The sequence below is a fragment of the Argentina silus genome (genome assembly GCF_951799395.1).
Source record: "Argentina silus genome assembly, chromosome: 2".
In the NCBI taxonomy this organism is placed as follows: Eukaryota; Metazoa; Chordata; class Actinopteri; order Argentiniformes; family Argentinidae; genus Argentina; species Argentina silus.
The window spans coordinates 3,718,644-3,740,191 of record NC_139656.1 but is presented as its reverse complement, the minus strand read 5'-3'; the positions used below and the strand labels follow the sequence as shown (position 1 = coordinate 3,740,191).

General features: G+C 45.0%; 3 protein-coding genes across 3 annotated transcripts; 1 reads left to right on the top strand and 2 right to left on the bottom strand.

Annotated features, from left to right (window-relative positions):
* Positions 1–6,743: 6,743 nt before the first annotated feature.
* On the bottom strand, positions 6,744–10,599 carry wasf3a (WASP family member 3a; the record flags this gene model as incomplete). Its single annotated transcript, XM_083688256.1, has 8 exons — positions 6,744–6,901; positions 7,194–7,507; positions 7,721–7,975; positions 8,112–8,293; positions 8,615–8,732; positions 8,913–9,066; positions 9,286–9,420; positions 10,467–10,599. 8 exons carry the CDS (start codon positions 10,597–10,599, stop codon positions 6,744–6,746), a joined length of 1,449 nt encoding a protein of 482 aa, XP_083544382.1.
* Positions 10,600–12,565: 1,966 nt separating this feature from the next.
* Positions 12,566–15,185, bottom strand: LOC310822056 (protein shisa-3-like; the record flags this gene model as incomplete). Its single annotated transcript, XM_083694346.1, has 3 exons — positions 12,566–12,657; positions 14,005–14,349; positions 14,870–15,185. The coding sequence occupies 3 exons, from the start codon at positions 15,183–15,185 to the stop codon at positions 12,566–12,568; spliced, it is 753 nt and encodes a 250-aa protein (XP_083550472.1).
* A 729-nt stretch (positions 15,186–15,914) lies between these two features.
* LOC310824577 (V-type proton ATPase catalytic subunit A-like) lies at positions 15,915–21,501 on the top strand. The gene is made up of 15 exons (XM_083697240.1): positions 15,915–16,023; positions 16,543–16,642; positions 16,969–17,097; positions 17,295–17,509; positions 17,626–17,763; positions 17,898–18,049; positions 18,231–18,393; positions 18,557–18,665; positions 18,858–18,980; positions 19,084–19,198; positions 19,542–19,605; positions 19,727–19,930; positions 20,045–20,139; positions 20,261–20,432; positions 20,582–21,501. Exons 2-15 carry the CDS (start codon positions 16,561–16,563, stop codon positions 20,672–20,674), a joined length of 1,854 nt encoding a protein of 617 aa, XP_083553366.1. The 5' UTR covers positions 15,915–16,023; positions 16,543–16,560; the 3' UTR covers positions 20,675–21,501.
* The last annotated feature ends 47 nt before the right edge of the window (positions 21,502–21,548 follow it).

The window sequence follows — 21,548 nt, the reverse complement described above, 5'->3', positions numbered from 1 at the left end:
CTCCTCATTCAACAACAGTCGACAACAATCAACAAATCAATATATAATCTAATATAGCAAAACAAAAGTGACAATAGTAATAGTGCAATAATGTGCAATAATGTCAGATGTGCAATAATAATGTGCAATAATGTCAGATGTCTACTGATCAAGGGGAGAGGGGGGGGGGGGGTAGTATAGTATTCTTTTACCTGTGTAAAAGAAGAATGTAATCCCATTGAAAGTGTGTGTGTGTAAGAAAGAAAGACTGTTTATTTGCCATGCAATGGAATGGGTCTTTTTGCACACACCCCCCCCAAGACAACACACACACTTCACACGCACACCCCCCCTCCGAGACAACACACACGCACTGCACACGCACACCCCCCCTCCGAGACAACACACGTGCACACCCCCCTAGAGAGAACAGAGCGCTGGGCTCTGGGCACAGGGTCAGCCAAGTCAGCGCCCCTGGAGCAATTCGGGGTTAAGTGCCTTGCTCAAGGGCACAACGGCAGTGGTAGGGACCTGGATATGATGCCAGTAACCCTCCAGTCACCAGCTCACATCCAGATTCCTCCTGGAGCGGGGATCGAACCAGCAACCTTCCGATTGCTGGCCGGCCTCTTTAACCTACCTGTCGTGTGTGTATCTGAGTGTAATACTATCGCATTGGCCTATTGCTATTATGAAATAACAACTCATTGTTGGATTAGCATATTATGGTATAATATAGGCTACATGTTGCCAATACATCCTTCAAAGGTGTACTGTGTACACCCAACACTCTTACAGCAACGGTGTGTGAAAGCACATTGCTGTGGTGTAAGTGAGAGATGATATTGTAAGAATTTTTGTTTTAGTTAGAGAAATACTGTATATGGTAAGGTAAAAAGAAGAGGCAGAAGCAGCAATGTCTATTATACATTGAGGGTGGTAATTTCTAACAAAATTAAAGAACGTCTAACACCCATGTGAAAGGAGGAAAATGTGTAGTATATGCTGTATTTACTTCATTAGATAAGTAATCAACAATCAGAAGGAGTCATTTCTCTCAGTAATCTCCCTTGTGAAAATGTGCACTTTTTCAAAATGAGCAACACAACACTTCTGGAGTTGGCCAATCTTTATTTTAGAGCTTCCCCCATCCCAGGATCTGATACACGTATACTGTACTACAGTGTTCAGCCTTTCTGCTAATATAGCTATAGATCTCCTCCCACCCCCACACGTACACACGATGAGATTCCTCCATGCACACGGTCACAGGCTTTCAGACACTCATTAGCTCATATTAATACAATAAGTGTCAGCTCCCATTACACGGTGCTGTGTTGGATATTGGGATTGGGACACCCCCCACTCCATACATGGAGTGCTATAGCTCCTTCCCACTGTAAGACTGCATCTCACAGAAGACACAATAAATGGATAGTTTACTCTATTGTTTCTCTCTGTGATTGGCACACAGATATACACATAAACCCAGTGTGTACGCTACATTAACAATATCCTTCTCATTCACGGACTGTATTTGAATTTAGATTAAAAACATCAGATTCCATCATTGTGCTGGTCATCAACTGATCTTTAGGGGTTCGTTTGCGACAGGCAGCTGTTTAAGGAGACACCCCACCCCACCCGACCCCACCCCACCACACCCCACCCCACCCCACCCTACCAAGCCCATCTCGTTGTCTTGCATATAGACAGCACACGCTGAGTTGTAACAAAATCTTAATTAAGGCTCCTAATCCTCCGTGCCATCGCCTGGCCAAAGCTGTGTGCTCACGTGAAATTCAGCAAAACACAGCATGGGGGGGGGGGGGGGGGGGGCGGACAGGGCTCCTCTGCATTGGCATTCGTTGGGTAGGGATGAGAGGGAGGCTGTTTTTGTTCCTAGGCTTCAAAAACACTAAACAAATCGGGTCACAGATTAACAGAAAAAACATTCCATTTTGATCCACTTTGAAAGTGTGGTATAAGTGTTCTACAGTAATTCAGAGTGTATGCCACAAGGATGTAAACAGCAGTGTGTTCTATAGTATGCTGCTACTGCACATTACTGTCATAGTGTAAACAAGCAGAACGATTGACTGTTAGGTTGATATAGTTTAGTTCGGTTTATCAATATCTTCATGCACAAACAGTAACTAAGCACCGGATAATGGTAATCAAAGAGCTTTAATAAGACTGCCAACCAGAGAGACCATCACAGTATGAGGTCATGTGCCAGACAGCTATATCAAAAGTGGGGAGGCAAATGTGGAAATAGACCCTAACCTGATAATCATTCTAGAAGGCATTATTTCAATTTCAATTATCAACAGTTGGTTGTAGATTATAGTTATTGCCAACCTTGCCAAACAACACGGTATATACAAATCTTTGTTTTAGAACGCCTAAGCATTCTTTACATTGGGCTCAGTGGTGCTCTATCAAGCTGAATAACAGTTATCTGCATCACTGGGGATTTTTATGGTTTTAACTTAAGATCTCAAAGTCAAATGTTCTATTGACTGTATAGTATGTGTATATTCCAAGTTAGTCAAGATTCTTGCCTCAATGTGCTTACCCACTAACACATCCTCAATCATTTATCTACTCTTCTTTTTCAGTCATTCAGATTAATGAGGCATCAACTCTGCAGCACACATCTGGTTTGTTCCGCCTTGGTTTATTCGGAGAATCAATCACGCTTGCAGGTGTTCAGAAAATGGGCTGAACGTTTGTTTGAGTTGAAAGGTGTTTGAAGCTTGGGCCATTTCCGTTGGTCCTTCTACTCTCAGGAGCTTTGATTCCACACTGAAGCTTTTCATTCAGTGGATTGGTAAAGGGCATGTGGTTGGGAGACCTTATGCCCCACCTCTCTTTATGGAACAGATGCCCTGATGGAAGACTTGCAACAGATGACACGAATGAGCGTGACACGTGTTAAACAGGCGCAGCCCCATAACGCTGACATTTGACAAGATGATGAGCACCAGCAATCATTATGACCTCCACTTAAGCCTCTGATGAATATTCAGCACTGGTCTCTGAAAGACGTCCACGAATGTCAGGATGCAAACGATTCTAACAGATTGTCGGTGGTCGATATTTGAATAAATCCAATGGTATAATTCTCAGGACTTCCATTGTCAGACATTCATACGCTGTTACTGAGATTTGTTATCCTCCTGATACAGGCTACTGACAGACACATAGATTGATACATTTCTGGGAAAAGGATCAAGTAGTTTTCACCAAGACCCTTTTTCTAGATGAAGGATGCATGAATAACATGGAGTTGTTGCAGATGAGACTTCGCACAAGGACTCACTTTTCCAAGACAACTATCACAAGAAGGAACAGCAATGGGTAAGAATCTATGCCATCGATGTGGCCCATAGTAGCTGTTTAAGATGCAGATTAAATGCGGACATATCAGTCCTCAATCTCACATTCTCTCAGTAAATTCTCTTTCAGCTAACTGGTGCTCCTCACCCTGATGCATCCCCACTCTTCCTGTCTTACAAAGGTGCCAATGATGGATGGTGAGTAAGGCCTGGGGAGGGACATGCCAGGGAGGTGCCCCCCCCCCCCCCCCCGCCCCCCATTACCCACCCTCCAGAACCGTGCGGACCACAGGAGCTGGGTTAATCACGTTAGAGGCCCAGGAGAGAGATGGGAAGTAGACAGTACCGTGACAGCCGGGGGAGCGCTGGCACGACTAATCCCGTTAGGCCAGGGAAAAAGGGAGACGCCATCGCTCCTACAAGGCTGAGAAAAAAAAACATTTTCCCAGGAATGAGTTCACCTGTATGGTAACACAGAAAAGTTGGCCTTTTGATGCCTATTAGAATGAGACAATTACACTTGGCACGTACAAATGGTTTTTTTCTTTATCTTGGGCACCACTTTATTGTCGGTGCATGAAAAAAGAATCTGCGACAGACAGTGGCATTGATCCTCTTTCATGCCACAGCAAAGCAGTCCTTTTAAACCCGGCGGAACCAGTCTCTCACACAGTGAGAAGATGGGGAGGGGTGCTGTTAAAAGGATAGAGCTTACTTTATCTGCCATTGTAAGCGCACCCGAGTTCAACCTTAATGTAAACCTTAGCAGGCAGGATAAGAATAGGATGCTCTCTATAAAAATATATCCTGCTGGGTAATCCGGCAGATGGTCACAGCAGCGGACACTACGGGAGCGGCTGGCCACTACAGGGATAACAGGGAACGTCCGATCACCAGCCACTCTCCAGCCTGGGAGATTTGGAATCAAGATTCCTCACTCTCCTTAGCAACGCTGGGAAACTGAGCCGTCAGTTTAGATCCATCAAGTTTCTACTTAATCTCACACTCCACTTCTCTCTCTCTCCATTCTCCCTTTTTTGTATCTTTCTTTTTGTTGAAGGGATTAAGCCGAGTGGTAAAACAGTGATTTAATGATCTTTCCATGGCTGTGTGCACCACTTAAACCATGAGACAAACAAGCTGAGGCATTCTGGGAGTCACCCCCTCTGATGGCAGCGCTCAGGGGACTGTGTGAGGCTTTTGATGCAGCTTAAGCTCTTTTTTTCCCCCATAATGGTCTGGTTTGGTCTGGACTGCTCTGGGAAAAAATAGACTTTTGGTGAATGATGAATTATACACTAGCTTATTATGGCTCTTTCTCTCTCTCTCTCTCTAATAAATACAGATAAATCACATTTCAATTAATATGAAATTAATTTCATCCCCAGACTATCAGACATTTCACACTCGATCTAATGGTTGTCCTTTTTCTTGTAGTACTTGAAAGGGAAGACAACTATTTGAAGAAAAAGACAACAATTGGATGAACAATTGAGTCATTAGATATAGTGTGAAAAAATCATAATAAAAATGATTGAATGCCAAACGGCATTGCTGGCTAACAACACTATTTTCTTTCATATAAAACACTACTATACATTTAATGTGGTGCACACAAGAAATTCACAGTGCAGTACAGTTTAACTTAATGTGTACTTTAGTTTGACTAAATTTGCTCAATAAAACCAACTCAAGTAGCCTACTACTCATCATTTGCTGATCACATGCTATAAAACAACATTCTTTTTGCACTGCATTTTTCAATCATTTCAATAATGAAACTATGGTACTTTAACTGAGGGAAAAAATGAACTCAACCTCACAAGGCAAGAGGGAAAACTTCCTGGTAGGAAGTAGTGGGGGACTCATTTCCTCAACAGGTCTGCATTTCGGTTTTGGTTTGCAAGAATTTCAATAAATGTCCCATCCCCCACCCCATCCCCCTGCTCTCTCCTGAGAATGCACTAAGAATTACCTGACCCTTGCATACAGTAGGTCTGTCTGTGGTGGGGGATTACCCCCCACCTCCCGATGTGTGAAAGAGGCATTAGGGCTGGGGAACAGGCGAGAGCTTACACTGCACCTGTAGGGAGGCTTGTTAATACAACCATAGTGTCTAGGGTCCAAGGTATGCACCCTCTCAAACATTGTTAAGCCTTCTCTGTCTGAGGGCCTAACACTGTCTGGAGCAGGGGAAGCTGGTAGAGGTGGAAATCGGAGGATGGGCGCATTGGAATGCATGGAATGGATTCCTCATCCATGGATTCCTCATTCCTCGTCAGTTAACACCAGGATCAGTTTAATTTCAATACAGTCAATGCAGGAAGTATATTATTCTTAATGATTTCTCAATAATCTGAAAATTTCAACGTCTAGCCTTTTTAGTTTTTTTTTAAATTGTAAATTCAAATCACTTCCATAATTGATGATTAATTGACCCCAACCCTGGCCTGCACTGTTCTAATAGTATGAAGTCCTTGACATGTCTGAGGTCTGTCTGTGGTCCTCTACCCACATCGTCTCCCTGTCACTCGTTAGTCAGTTCTATTCTTGACTTCATTTGTCTCTGTTTGTTCACCTGTTCTGTCTGTAAAGATTGAGAGCTCCTTCAGAACTGGGTAATCCTAGTCCTCACAGGCACCGGGGTTTAGCACTTGGTTACCTCTCTTCAGAGCACTATTGCCGCGGAATGATATCCAGAACAGGGAAATAGTTTGAAATAAATGCATTTAAAGAGTTGAGTGCGACAGCCGTGATGAACTGTTTCTGAATCAAGAGTGACTCAATCAAATAGTCATCATGAGCACACTGTTGCTAGCCGTGAGCACACTGCCACTCGGTGGACAGCTTGCTACCTGCACATCAGGTCCAAAACTTGAAGTGTAGAATACAACTGAGGACAACTTTTCACACTGACAATCATGTCAGTCAATCATTTGCTTTGCTACAGAGAGAACCTGACATCTTATACAGTTAGTGAAACAATGGGAAGGTGTGGTTGGAAATTTATTGACACGTCAACATTTCCGAGGGCATGGACAATGGATGCCTAATTGAATTGACTAACCAAAACAGTGTACACATTCACTCTCACACGGGTCATGGTGCAGACATCATAGGAGTAATCATGATAAGAAACCCATAAATCTACAACGTTTATAAATGCCTAGTGACATTGGGAGCTCGTTCTACCATATGAAGTAATAATGTTGGTAGAAAGCTGAATAAGGAAATCCCACAGTGTGTACAGCATGTAGTTAAAGAGGAAGGGGAACATTTTGGTCTCTTGGTTATTTGGTCTGTTTAGCTTTGAGGGATTTGAGCTGAGTCTCAATAAATTATATCAATCACCATCGTAGGAGGATAGGACTGAAGGAGAGATGTGTCCATGGTGTGATGTCACTATGTGGGGCGCAGTTCGGGTCAGTCTGACCACTCGTTGTCTTCCATTTCAGAGTCATCCTCTGAGTCGCTGTATTCCACAGCGATGCGGCGGGACAAGATGGTGGCCACGTCGTTCCCCACTGGCTCCCGTTTGGCCTGTTGCTCCTGCTGCTCCTGCACCTTCTTCAGCTGGATACCTGGGAAACACAATATAATATATATATATATGCCATTTAGCTGACGCTTTTATCCAAAGCGACTTACATTGCAGTGAGTGTATACATTTCAGTATATATGGTCCCAGCAGGAATCAAACCCACAACCTAAGTGTTGTTAGCGCCATGCTCTACCAACTGAGCCACAGAGGACCACAGACAGACACACAGGCTAGTCTTAAACTGCTGTGCACCTCTCTAACAGTTTGCTTTCAACTGTCCAGTAGAGAACAAGTAAGAATAGTAAGCCTTTGAGAACCAAACCTCTACTCACCCATGCGAATAGCGGATAGAAGATCACTTCGGGCACCAGTGACGGGTTGAGAGTCTGTCCCCTTCCCATCGCTGATTCCTGCCAGCTGGGGGGGAACAGGAGGAACTGGTGGTGGTGGAGGGCCTGGCGGAGGTGGAACCATACGAGGTCCTGGGGGAGGTAGGAGAGGATAGCCTGTGGCCCCAGGCATAGGTCCAGTATGGGAGGTAGGGGATACAGCACCCAGGGGAGAGCCAAAGGCTGTCTGTGCGGATGGGATGAGGGGGGCTGGAGGAGGGGGCGGTGGTCCAGAGCTGGCATAGTACTCCATTACACTGACAGAGAGAGAGAGAGAGAGAGAGAGAGAGAGAGAGAGAGAGAGAGAGAGAGAGAGATTTACATTCAAATCAGACCACAATTTGAGGTACCAACATATTATTATAAACAAATTAATCCATTCCTACCTGGGAGCGAAGAGCTCTTTAGTGCACCGTACCTCATTAGTAAAGCAGACAGTATGATAATATGCTACGATAACATGAAGCTACCTGTAATCTGCAGGTGGAAGTGTTATATTGCCATTTATTCTGTCAGAAGAGCGAAGTAGAGGTGGGGAGTGGTGTGCGCGGTTGTGGGTCCCTCCTCTGTAGCTGACCCCGATACTGTGGTACTCATGCTCGACAGTCGCAGTGCTGCCTGAGAACTGGACATCCCCAGGCAGGTATAGGTGAGCCTGGCCATGGTTGGATAGAGTCTGGGGAGGGCCTTGAGCAGTATGGTAGTCTGGGAGGTCTGGACCATATCTAGAGCCAGACAGAAAATAATTCATTACATTGATCTCTTTACACACTGAAGCAGTGAAGGAACCCTTTGCTCAGGAGAGACGACAGTGTGCATTACCAAAAGGCCTTATCAGGACCTTAGTCCGGAAACACAGACCTGCTGTCTGGCGAGAGGGAGCCCTCAGAGGACGCCCCCCGGTGGAGGCTGTGAGGATGGCGATGATCTGGACGGAGCTCTTTGTCGAAGGCCATCATGTTCCACTCCTGGCGCCGGTTCCGTGCCTTTCTCACCTTCTTCACCTCACGCTGAAGCGTGCCGTCAACACATCGCTTCTGTTCCTGAGAGAGAGAGAAGGAGACGTAGAGAGAGAGGTAGAGAGAGAGAGAGAGAGAGAGAGAGAGACAGACAGACAGACAGAGAGACAGACAAAGAGAGAGAGAGAGAGACAGACAGAGATGAGAGAGAGAGACAGACAGAGAGATGAGAGAGAGAGAGAGAGATGAGAGAGAGAGACAGAGAGATGAGAGAGAGACAGAGAGAGAGAGATGAGAGTGATAACAGAGATATAGGGAGACAGAGACAGGTGAGCCACAAGTAAGCTTTAGAAAAGAGGCTTCAAAAGTGTGACATGAGGAGAAGGAGAAGGAAGCTGCTCTCACCCTCTGTCTCCTCTTCTCCTTCCTCTTGTCCTCGGTGTCCTGAAGCATCTTCTCCTTCCATAGGTCAAAGAAGTATGACGGGTCAGTGTAGAACTTCATCCCATCAGTGTGGTCATCCCTGAGTCAAACACACAGAGACTGGTGATATATGCCATTTAGCTGACGCTTTTATCCAAAGTGACTTAGATTGCAGTGAGTGCATATATTTTTCAGTATATATGGTCCCAGCAGGAATCGAACCCACAACCTAAGCGTAAGCCATAGCCTATATCTTGCTGTGCTGTGCCCCTGTGTTTACCTGTATGAAGAGAGGACGCTGAGAGGAGGCGGCTTGTCGCTGGTGTTGTACATCTCCACCACAGGGTTGGGGGTGCTGCTCTTGGACACCACCTGCTGGTCCTGGACGGTAGAGCTCTTAAAGGCCTTCCTCATGTTAATGTCCTGCAGAGAGACTGTAGAACAATACAGAGAAAGTCAAATTGATATATGACATTTGAATGTTGGGAAGAGACACACTGAGATGGACGAGAAAGCAAACAGCAACAAGGGCAACAAAGTACAAGAGATGTCCAGAGAAAGTATGGATAGTATACTTTTCCTTTAGCGTCATCGTAATTAGCAATCTATACCTTCCCTTAAACCATGACCCCTGACCCCTGACCCCAACTGACCCTCTTCCACAGTGGAATCCAGCAGGGTGACCTTGACAGCGAGGCGGTCAATTCGGTCCTGGAGACCGTTTGCACGCAGGTAAAAAGTGTTGGCCTCATTAAAAAGCTCTCCAAATACGTCCTCTGCATGTTTACCTGAGGCCAGAGGACAGACAGAAGACATTCATCAAGATTGTCATGTCTCAAACTGGCCAGGCAGGGTCAGTGTGTGCGTTACACAAGTCACACTACACAGATAAGAGCAAACAACAGAGATTTGTAAAGGTCAAGTGAGTTGAACAGACAGGGGCGAGTGATGATGGTCACATGTGTGACTGGCCAGACAACCAAATGATTGAGATTTACACATGTCATGTCAGACAACACTGAGACAAGAGCGAAGTAATTGTGAAAGCGGTTTGCATTCTCTCTCTCTTTCCCTCGCTGTCTTCTTTATCTGCGTCTGTGACACTAAGCCCTACAGTAAGCTCTAATCTGCTGTGACTTCACAAAACCCCACCCCACCACACACACACACACACACACACACACACACACACACACACACACACACACGCTTGCAGATGTGCACACTCTAATGTGAGTATCTATGTGCCAGATGTCTGGTAAATTCTCTTCCTTTAATTATCGCTCTCTCTCACTCTCACACACACACACACACACACACACACACACACATACACACACACACACACACACACACACACACACACACACACACATACACACACACACACACACACACTCAGACAGACAGACAGACAGACACACACACACACACACACCACATCTGTCAATATCAAAATTTGGCCAAATAAAATTCAATCATTAAAAACAATGTGGTGTGTACATTTCTCTGCATTAAGCTGATCTGGCAGTGTAACATGGCTGGACATGGCTTTAGGTGGAGACCAACCATACCACTCTCATGAAATTAATGTACACATTCATGAAATTAATGTGTGTGTGTGTGTGTGTGTGTGTGTGTGTGTGTGTGTGTGTGTGTGTGTGTGTGTGTGTGTGTGTGTGTGTGTGTGTGTGTGTGCTTTTCTGTGTGCGTGTGTGTGCGTGTGTACGCAATAGGTGTCTCCGGTTGGGTACGAAGACAGCAGAATGCTATTTTCCTTTGTAAAAAATGTACAACAAAGATTGGATTGTGTTGATGAGAGGGTGTGTCTTACTTAGACTGCTGAGCTGACGTATGATGGCAGACAGTGTGTTGTTGGTGACGCATTCCAGCTCACTCCCAATCCCCTCGGGCAGTGCACCGCGGCACAGGTGCCGAGGCTCTATGTTCCTCTTGACCAGCGGCATGACCTCTCCTCCTCACACCCCGGCACACACCGCCTGCTGGGAGACACAGGGCCACTGTGACTATCACCTCAGACAGCGCTCTGCCCGACACACGCAGAAAGAAACAGACAACTCAGACCTCTCCGGATTAAGTCACAAGACAGAGGCCGTCGATCCAAACCTTTCCGGATTACACCGCAAGCCAAATCCTATTCGTCCTTATGTAATTCCATTAGGGGAACAAACAGGTCTCATTCAGCACCAAACTACTCTCCACATCATCCCAGAGTCTATAATTTAATCAATGGAAATCTACCACAATCAAAAGTGCACTCCCTTCAACCAAGCTAGATAGCCGACTTGTATCCAGACCCATAATCAGAATTGTTGCAAACCATATTTGAAATGAACTTGTGACATCACAAGAGTGAGGGATGAAGCTTCATTGGAAATTCAGAGGATAGTTAAACTATTTGTTGAATTCTATCACCCCCTACTGAACAAATCAGAGAGCAAGAGAAAATGTTAAATTCAATGTGCATATCATTAATTCCCATAAAAACATAACACTGTCCATCATATGGGCCTTTCAACATGGTGCATGTGAATGGTTACTTACAGTACATGTGCCATAATAGATTGCACATACAAACATTGTATCAGAACCACAACGACCATGGCAAACGTCACACTTTATCAATCAAGAATACCCCTGAGAGCACTTGGGAAATACATGTTGCCTAGCTTGTAAGAGTAGGAAGGTTGTCCTGGTCACAAAGATGATCTGGGATGAGCAGAGGGGCTGCTCTAATCTAGTACGAACAGCGCCTTTCATGGATGTTTTATTACAAACCACTCTGACAGCGATACCAGACGAAGTAACAAAGCAACACATACAGTAGTCGTCAAATATAACCGGTTTATTATCGGAGTGCAGTGTGCTCTGTGACCCTGTAACCAAGGGCTTGGAAAAACAGCATCCTAATTTTGCACAGAGACATATAATGTACTTGAAATAAACGCAACAAAGAGTGGGAAGTTGGATATGACAGGAAAAACATTAGGATAAAGACCTAGGCGCTCACCAAAAGTGTCCTTTGAGGAGTATTCAGTTACTGTCCAACGATCGGGTTGCCATTCTGTCCCCTCATCTCACCAGGGCGGGATTCCCTCTGTGAGAAACAATCTCTGGCGCAAATCAGGATTCAGGCTCGGAGATTTAATTAGCAGATTTAGTTGTGTCGTCCAATCAGGTTCGCCAAAACATCCACCATGACAACCCTGAGCTGTTAGACTGACGTGATTGAGTTAAAGGGAAGATGAACCGAATAAAAGTATATGGGATGAACCGGTCCCTGTTCCAGGATACACTGCAAATTGATTTCATTAACATTTTATTTAGGTCTATTAGGTCCTCATGACTTTAGTTCAGTTGTTCATAATGTATGTAAATATTGTAGAATGAAGACAATTGTCACTTTCTGATATTTTCGGAAGGGGTATGCAAGAGTTGAACAAGAGCACTCATTACACCCCCAAGCTAGAGCGCGCGCCGCGCGCCTTAGCATCCATGCGCAATCCTCACGACCGCCAGACTCATGCATATCATTGTGCCAGACGACCCATTTATTTCAGACCGTTATGTCTGGCAGCTCTCGTTAAATTGTTGACTTCAATTACAAAAGGAAAACAGTCATGGACTTGAAGCAGACCTTTGTTGGATGAGTAATTGATGGTTGAATTTGTAGTGATATATATTTGTTAAATTGATATGAAACAGATACGTTTACATTGTCATACCTTCTTGGAAGGATTCAGGTCACATTCCATTCCTACAGCATACTATCCTTCAAAGGGAGCATTTTATCTTTTTTGGGGATGTTGACCACCCATCAGGGGAGGCTGGTGGAGGTAGACATCAGAGGACAGGCTGTTTCATAACATTCCTCATCCCATCCCATTTATTACACTGAGCCGTCCTCAGATTTCAACCTCCACCAGCCTCCCCTGCCATCCATGTGTGAGCCATCAGCAGCACCACCCTCTCAATAATGCCCTCCTGACAGAATGGCATCTGGACTGGGGAAGGGGGTCAGAGGTCTTGGGGCTTAAAGGCACAGTGATGTGGAGGTCTGATTTTTCAATGGCTTGGTGTCACTGAAAAACGTCATGGTGCCACTCATTACACTGCACATGATGTATGTGCTATTGATCCCCAATATGAGCTAAATGGCTTAATGGGTTTGCTTTTTGAGGGCACAGGAGCGTTACACATTTCATTGGGACTGTGATTTGGATAGACCCCCTAATCTCCTGCCAGCTCAACCATTATAACCCTAATACAGTATTTAACCTGACTGTTACCACCGTTGTTTGACCCCAATGTTTTCATACAACACAACCACTATTTCCCCCACTTAGAACCACCAAGCCACTAATGCTTCCATTATCCATGACACTGAGCCCCTGCATTATCACATTTATCCTTCATGTATCACTTTGCTTTCTACCCTGTAATGTTTACCGTGATGGTATACTGCCATTACCTCCACAATTATGCTTCTTTCCTTCTTGGTAAACATCCCAGTCATCCTCAAGAGTACCCATGTTTGTATCACTAGCCATCCAATCACCATAGTTTTCAGTTCCTGGTGATGTAGTATTGAACAGATCTGTGGTATTTACGGTGTCCTGGGATTCAGTAGTTCCATAGACAGGACCCAGCTTTGTATGATATGATACTTTTATGACACACCAGAAAATAATAATACAGATGTAGCAGAAGAGTATCAGCTTAAGCAGAAGAGCTCCCCATTACACAGAGCAATATCAATAATAAAAGTATTCATTTTTAGTCTTTCCATTGGAACAACAAGCTTAAACACGCAACTATTATTTATTACAGAATAAACAGGAGAAACAGATTAACAATTCAATTGTAAATATGAAAATGAGCATATAAAAGAATCACATAATATATACATTATGAAGTTTATAGGACAGTGCCAATTTGCAAGGCCATTCTATTCTATTCAATATTTTTATTATAACATATTGTTCATTGGTTTTACTCTCCCATACTTCGAGCAACTGGGAATAAATGGTTTTCAGAAACACATTAATTTTCCATTTCAAAATTTGTAAGTTGGCTGCTTCAGATTTACATTTTGTTTCCTGTGCTTATGATCGTTCTTCTTTTTGAATACCTGAATACTTCATCTGGACTTCAAATATGTAGAGTGTTTTGCCAAAGTCAGATTTGACATTATATTATCACTTCAATATGTCTTTGTTTTGTGCTGGTTTCGCTGAGAGGAGGACAGGGAGATGGAAGGTGACGGATATCTCCTTGTGTGCTGTACAGAGTCATTTGAGCCATGTAAGGATGAAATATAGGTTGAATCATGGCGGGGTGGACATTGACACGGGTGGGAAATCCCATGGAGGGGAGTAAGGTGGAAGGTGGGGCCATAGGGGGAGTTTCCTGCCTCTGTAAGGTTTGGTGGACCCGTGTGGTTATAATTGTAGAGGCCTGGTTGGCATTGGGAGGGTAGAGTGACGTGGAAGAACCACAGGATGTCCCTGTGCTCGCAGTCATGGGCACAGCCTCCGGCGGCTGCTCTCCACTCCCACTTTGGGGCCCAGCCTGGTTCGTCCTCTGTGAGTTGTTGTGTTTACGACTCAGACAAACACCCATAGCCACCATGGAGCCCAGAAAGACAAAGGCCACAAACACAGATCCCACAATCACAAAAGGAACATAGACAGGGACTACAGAGGGTAATACGGAGGGCACATTGGTAGATAAAGCAGGAAGTAGAGTGAGGGGGGAGTGGGGGGAGTGAGGGGAGGGGTAGGAGGGGGGCAGAGGAGGAACAATTGAGTGAAAATCTAAGGATGAGTGACCTTCCAGAATATTAAGCACACGAGTCCATTCAGATACATACTTACAATTTGGTATGATGAGAAAAAAACGTATATTCATTTCTGAAACAGGCTATGCCAAACACAAATAATCAACAGTTCCCTGAAAAAGTTTTAAGCCCCTTGGCAGCAGATTAAGACTTAACTTGATTCTCGTGGAGATCAAATATAGCTAACCAGATGTGGCTTTGGAGCTATAATTGTTTGGACATGGGGCTATTCTTGACTTGCTCATAGCCTCAGTATATCCAAAAGGCCTAGTAAACAATATGAACAACAGTGAGCCACAACATAAGAACCCTTATTAGCAAGTTATTATCTTATTTCTATTATGTTATATTTTAAAACATAGGCCTTTACGACTTACATGAGCTCATGGCATGATTCTCGCCATTAGCAGTGGCAGGCTGTAGAATCTCATCGTGGTTGTCGCAGTTTCCTTGATCTAGTCGCGCTCCATTAATTGCACAGCAGTAGCGCAGGTCGCAAGTCCCGCAACAGATCACCGCTCCCCTCTGATCGTGGCGCTCGGGACAATGAAAGCCATCTCGCCAGGTAGAATGCGCGTCCCGCCAACCATGGCAATACTCACCATGTATCCTCTGATGTGTCATGCCCACAAGCAAAGCCAAACTTATGAAAACTCCGACAGCAAAAAGATGATCAAAGTAGAACGTGTACATGATAAAGTGTCCTTTTGTAGCCTATCAAAACAATGTCAAAAGTAGCCTAGGATATATGCATGGTCTTTACAAAAAATGAATAAAGATAAAAAATTACTTGACAGCACCATCAGAGCTTCACGTTTTATGTTGCATCAAGAAGTCAATATGAACAAGTTTTACTCTGTGGGTCCATTCTCTATATAATTTGAGTCATGAGACATTGACGGAGAGCATCATGGATGTTAGTGCATGACTCCGCATGCTTTTTCAATGTAATCAGCCAGATGTCAAGCACCATTTAACTAACATCTGCGAATAGGTTTTGGCTAGCCGATAATGATTGTGAAACAATGTTGTGAGTAGCCTAGTTTAGCCAAATAGAAATTATGGGAAACCTGCATCTTGCATGTGATAGTACATCTGAAGCTAAGACTAAAGCTTTGGTGTCGTTTCTCATCCTTTCTATCCTCCTTGAATGCATCACTAGATTGTCAACTGGATTGTGATTGAATACATGTCACGGCGTTGATAAAAGGACACGTGGGAAGGAGTCATGGAAGGTAGGATTAAGGATATTGGATAGTAGCCGCAGCCGCAGCCGCAGCCGCAGCCGCACTCTAGCCAAAGCAGCCGAAAGAGGAAGTGAGGAAACTGTCGTGCTGTTCCACCATTTTGGCTACTGGAAGCCTATCTTCCCCTATGAACGTTGTTTCCCCCACGAGCCACAATGGAGAATATTTTCCCAAGATAGTCTTGCGCCTGTCAGCTGATCACGCACTCTAGCAATAACCTCCCTCCTCATCCATCTCGGCCATACATTTCTGAAGGACCCTGGACCATTGCATACTAAGATAAGGTAACTAAAACGAAGCACATTAGCTACTCGCATTTATTCAGTTTGCTGTACATCATGTGCATGTATTATTTCTAGCTAGCCACGGACAGAGGTGGGAATTGATAGCTTGCTATCGGTTACCTTCCCGTTTTACTCGTCACCTGACAGACTCGTACTGCAATCAGCTTAGCTAGCTAGCTAGCTAGCTAGCTAATAGCTCACCCAAAAGCCTATTCATTGGCGTCAAGCTTAATCTGGAATTAGTAGATTCATAGCTAGTCAGATTGCTATACGGTAATACGCGATTTGTATTAATATGTGAGGGTCATGTCTGTGTGTTTTCTCCTTCTTGTTGTGAACAGATGGCTGCGAAGCTCATTAGCTAGTAGTTCTGTAGCTGCTACACACGTCAACCATTCATTCACTGTGCCTTAGGAATTGGTGTTATGATTCTGTGTGTGGTCTGAAGCTGAATATCATCATCATTGGAATGTCTCATTCCTAGATCTTCCTCGCTCTTGTCCCCTCTGTATTTTACAGGTAACACACTTTTTCATCATGGACACCTCCAAGCTTCCCAGAATCCGAGATGAGGAGAGGGAAAGCGAGTTTGGATATGTGCATGGAGTATCTGGTCCAGGTCAGTGATCATAGATGATGCCCTCAGTTTCTTATGAAACCAAGGAGAGGTCAACGCTTGGCTAGAAACACAGCCTTGCCAGAAAAATGCCATGTAGCAATGTAGCAATAAAACTGCACCCCTATGCTGATTATGCTAACCTTGACTCTCACTCATACAGACAATCCATGATTATACAATTGTTTGTAGTCCTAATCTCCAGTTAGACAATCAAGAAGCCAATAACCAAGTTGTCAATCTTTTTTTGCTACTCTTGCATGGTTATTTTGGGACTGCTTTGTCCTCTGTGAATGACACTTTTTAAATCTGTTCCGTGTAACCAACAGTGGTGACAGCCACCGCCATGGCAGGAGCAGCCATGTACGAGCTGGTGCGTGTGGGCCATAGTGAGCTTGTGGGAGAGATCATCCGTCTAGAGGGGGACATGGCCACCATACAGGTCTACGAGGAGACTTGTATCTTTTTGACAAGCCATACCACCTAGTCGTTACATACACGTATAGCTTGACCCACTAACACCTTCCCTTGATGGTCTTTAAATTCTTTATGTGTTTACCCTACATACCAAGCTCACTGACACTGTTGTCTGCCTGCTTCCAGCCTATGTCTGGCATGTACTGTGTGAGTTTGTTTTCCTGAATGTGTGCTACAGCGGGTGTGTCTGTTGGAGACCCCGTCCTCCGGACAGGAAAGCCCCTCTCTGTGGAGCTGGGGCCGGGATGCATGGGGTCCATCTTTGATGGGATCCAGCGTCCCCTAAAAGACATCAATGACCTCACCCAAAGCATTTACATCCCTAGAGGAGTCAACATTGGAGCCCTCAACCGTGATATCAAGTGGGAGTTCTCACCTGGCCAGAGTCTTCGGGTAAGGAGAGAGGCAGAGAGAAAGAGAGAGAGTATGCGTGCGTCCCCGTGCACATCTCTGTCCCCTCTGAAATGTGTTCCATCTCGTGAGACTAAGTCTGTTCTCTTCATCCGAAGGTTGGCAGTCACATAACAGGCGGGGATATCTATGGCCTGGTATTTGAGAACTCCCTGATCAAACACAAGCTAATGTGTCCACCTCGTAATAGAGGGACAGTCACCTACCTTGCCCCACCTGGAAACTATGATGTCTCTGTGAGTGCCCTCAAAACTAAACCAAACCATATTTTCTATTATTATTCTGTTTCTGTTAGAATAATTCTATGAGGATGTGATTATCAACCCCACTTATCCCTGTTTTTTTGTTGCATTTTGTCTGCGTGTGTCAGGATGTGGTGCTGGAACTGGAGTTTGAGGGTGTGAAGGAGAAGTTTACCATGCTGCAAGTTTGGCCAGTACGACAGATTCGTCCTGTCACAGAGAAGCTTCCTGCCAATCATCCTCTGCTTACTGGCCAGAGAGTGCTGGATGCCCTCTTCCCGTGAGTATAATTCTCTTCACATCCTTTTAAAAAAAAAAAAAAAAATGTTTACCCACTTTCACCTTGTATCCTCTCCTTTGTTCTCAAGACTGTGTCTCCCTTAAATGGAAAGTGATTTGCTAGAAACTAAAGCCACTGACGCACCTTGTCTGTGTACGGTTCTGTCTCTGTGTCTGTACAGATGTGTCCAGGGAGGGACCACAGCTATCCCAGGAGCCTTTGGATGTGGGAAGACAGTGATCTCACAGTCCCTGTCCAAGTACTCCAACAGTGACGTCATCGTCTACGTGGGCTGTGGAGAGCGTGGGAATGAGATGTCTGAAGTGTTGCGCGATTTCCCTGAGGTTAGTGAGTGTCCATGTTGAAGATTACTATGATGGACGACATGAAATCAAAGAGAATGACAGTAGGTTAATGAAGTTTGATAAGTTGCATAGGGATGTTTGATTTGTCATTGTGTCTAATTTGGCTGCAGTCTGATTGATGATATTTGTCTCTGCCTAATAGCTTACAATGGAAGTGGATGGGAAGGTGGAGAGCATCATGAAGAGAACAGCTCTTGTGGCCAACACTTCAAACATGCCCGTCGCAGCTAGAGAGGCCTCCATTTACACAGGTACCAGCCAATCACCTTCAAGATCACATTTGGTGTAATCCAATCAAATTAAACTTTATTTCTGAAGCACATTTCATACACGCACGCAATACAATGCGCTTCACAGAAAAAAATACATCAAAAACAGATTTTATTGAATCTTGTTCCGTGTCTGTGCTTCTGAGTTTGATTTATACATGTGCGCCTCTGCAGGAATCACGCTGTCTGAGTACTTCAGAGACATGGGCTACCACGTGAGCATGATGGCCGACTCCACCTCCCGATGGGCCGAAGCCCTCAGGGAGATCTCAGGAAGATTGGCTGAGATGCCTGCTGGTAAGTACATTGAGCCAATCACAAGTGATGTCTTTTAAGCCCCATCACAGCAACATGTCACTCACCGTGAGCCAATCACAAATCTGTGTGCTCTTGTCCACAGACAGCGGTTACCCTGCCTACCTGGGGGCCAGGCTGGCCTCCTTCTATGAGCGTGCCGGGCGGGTGAAGTGCCTTGGCAACCCTGAGAGAGAGGGCAGCGTCAGTATTGTGGGAGCGTGAGTAGTACATCTGTCTACCAGCAGGGGGAACCTCCTCCACTCTTGTTAGAGTCCTGCAACACCTGATACCTGCTGTACATGGTCTATTTGAGCTTCCTCAGATCCTGTATTACAGTGAATAGAGAGGCGCTTTCTCAATTAGAAACTCGATTCCTCGTCCTCTCCCTAGTATTGGAGGAGAACATCTAAGGGGAGGAACCTAGATCTTCTCCTCCTATGCGTGTTGAGTAGGAAGCAAGTGGAGGACGGAGGAAAGAATGCAAGGGATCATGTTTCATGTCAGTTAAGAAAGGGCCACCATGTGGCGTTAGTAACTTGAGCTTTTGTTGTTTCCTCCCAGTGTATCACCCCCTGGTGGAGACTTCTCTGATCCTGTCACTTCAGCCACTCTGGGTATTGTACAGGTAACACCATTCAAAATACTTCTTCAGTCCAATAATGTTAATCTTTACTCAACCTGATCCCCACTCCCGTCTGTATTTATCCTGTCTGTATGTCTCTCTGACTCTTTCTCTTGTCTGTCAGGTGTTCTGGGGTTTGGATAAGAAACTGGCTCAGAGAAAGCACTTCCCCTCAGTGAACTGGCTGATCAGCTACAGCAAGTACACACGTGCTCTGGATGAGTACTACGACAAGCACTTCCCCGAGTTTGTGCCCCTGCGCACCAAGGCCAAGGAGATCCTGCAGGAGGAGGAGGATCTGGCTGAGATTGTGCAGCTTGTGGGCAAGGTAAGGCAGAGTTAAGGTTAGCATTCCAGTTTCATATTCTGCATTGATTGATTGATTGATGCTGATTATATGTACGGATTGATTCCTATCATCTTCCTGTCATCTTGATAACAGGCATCTCTAGCCGAGTCTGACAAGATCACATTGGAGGTGGCTAAACTCATTAAGGATGACTTCCTACAACAGAACGGTTATACCCCATATGACAGGTGAGATGAGTACACAAACATCGGCACACATTTACCTGTTCATCATTGACGGTAATCACACTCGGGATGGCTTGATAACGATTTAAATTGTTGTGTTCTTCTTTACCCCCCCCTTCCAAAGGTTCTGTCCTTTCTACAAGACAGTGGGGATCCTCTCTAACATGATTGCGTTCTACGATATGGCGCGACATGCAGTGGAGACCACAGCCCAGAGCGACAACAAGATCACCTGGTCTATGATCCGGGAGCATATGGGAGAGATCCTCTACAAGATCAGCTCAATGAAGTTCAAGGTACCGTACAGGACAGTCACTTGTTCAGCCTCTTTAACCGCGTTCATCTGCGGAGACACGCTCCTCTTCAAACTCCTCTTTGCTCACGCATTGCGGGAATCCCCTGTGACGCGAGTGCCTCCGCGCTTCTGTTGTTGTTGTTGTTTCAGGACCCAGTGAAGGAGGGCGAGGCCAAGATCAAGGCAGACTACGCCCAGCTGCTGGAGGACATGCAGAACTCCTTCCGTTCTCTGGAGGAGTAAGCTCTTACCTCCTGGGTCCCCTCTCAAAGCCCTCCCAGCCCCAGTGTGCAGTGCAGTGTCTCAGTGGCCCCTGTTTGTGAATGTCTGCTCAGGCCACATGTCCTCACTGTTCTCACACCTCAGTCATTCCTAAGTGTTTACCCCCCCCACCTCCACATTCCAACACTATTCATCACACCCACGTTCTATTTTTATTTTTGAACCATATTGCCTCGTGCAAGGCGGTACTGGAATCTTTCTCTGGGTTTGAACTTGAATTCATTGATACCAAATCTCACATGGAGAGACAGTCTATTACATTTGTAGCAACACCACAGCAGCTCACCATATCGCGCGGACGCGCTTTGTCTTATCCCATCAGCCCCCTTTGTGAGCCATGAGCACAGAATAACTAATACCCCCTTGTTGCAGCCAAGAATCAGTGGGCCCCCCATCAGGTGCTACACTTGCACTTAACTACTAGCTGTAATGAAGGGGGTTTGCAGTGGAGTGTCACCTTCCAGGCCTGTCGGTGTGAGCAATACCAATAGAGATTGTTAATAAAAATGGGAATGCACACAGGGGTAAAGGGACAGAGGCACCATGTTTATTTCAGGAGGTTGAGGCCCATGTCCTCTTCCTGCCTCTCAGATGTGATTTATTTTTTTCTCCCATTTCTCTGTGTGGATACAGTGATGTTGTTGATGTCAATGATAATGTTTTTGTGAATGTGTGAGATTATCTGTGTATTAGAACTTTATTGTCTCAATCATTCTGGTATATTTATGTCATATATTGTATTGAGTCTCATGAAAATAAATTAATGGGAATAAATCATGTTTCCTTGACATCTTTCTCTGCTGGAGGTCTTTTATAGATATACACACCATGTGAC

What these genes read in the sequence shown, in the direction of transcription:
- LOC310824577 (XM_083697240.1), top strand. Translation starts at nt 16,561, where the DNA reads ATGGACACCTCCAAGCTTCCCAGAATCCGAGATGAGGAGAGGGAAAGC. An exon ending in TTGTGCAGCTTGTGGGCAAG is followed by an intron (nt 19,931 to 20,044) that starts GTAAGGCAGAGT and finishes TCTTGATAACAG; the next exon opens with GCATCTCTAGCCGAGTCTGA. An exon ending in TCAGCTCAATGAAGTTCAAG is followed by an intron (nt 20,433 to 20,581) that starts GTACCGTACAGG and finishes TTGTTGTTTCAG; the next exon opens with GACCCAGTGAAGGAGGGCGA.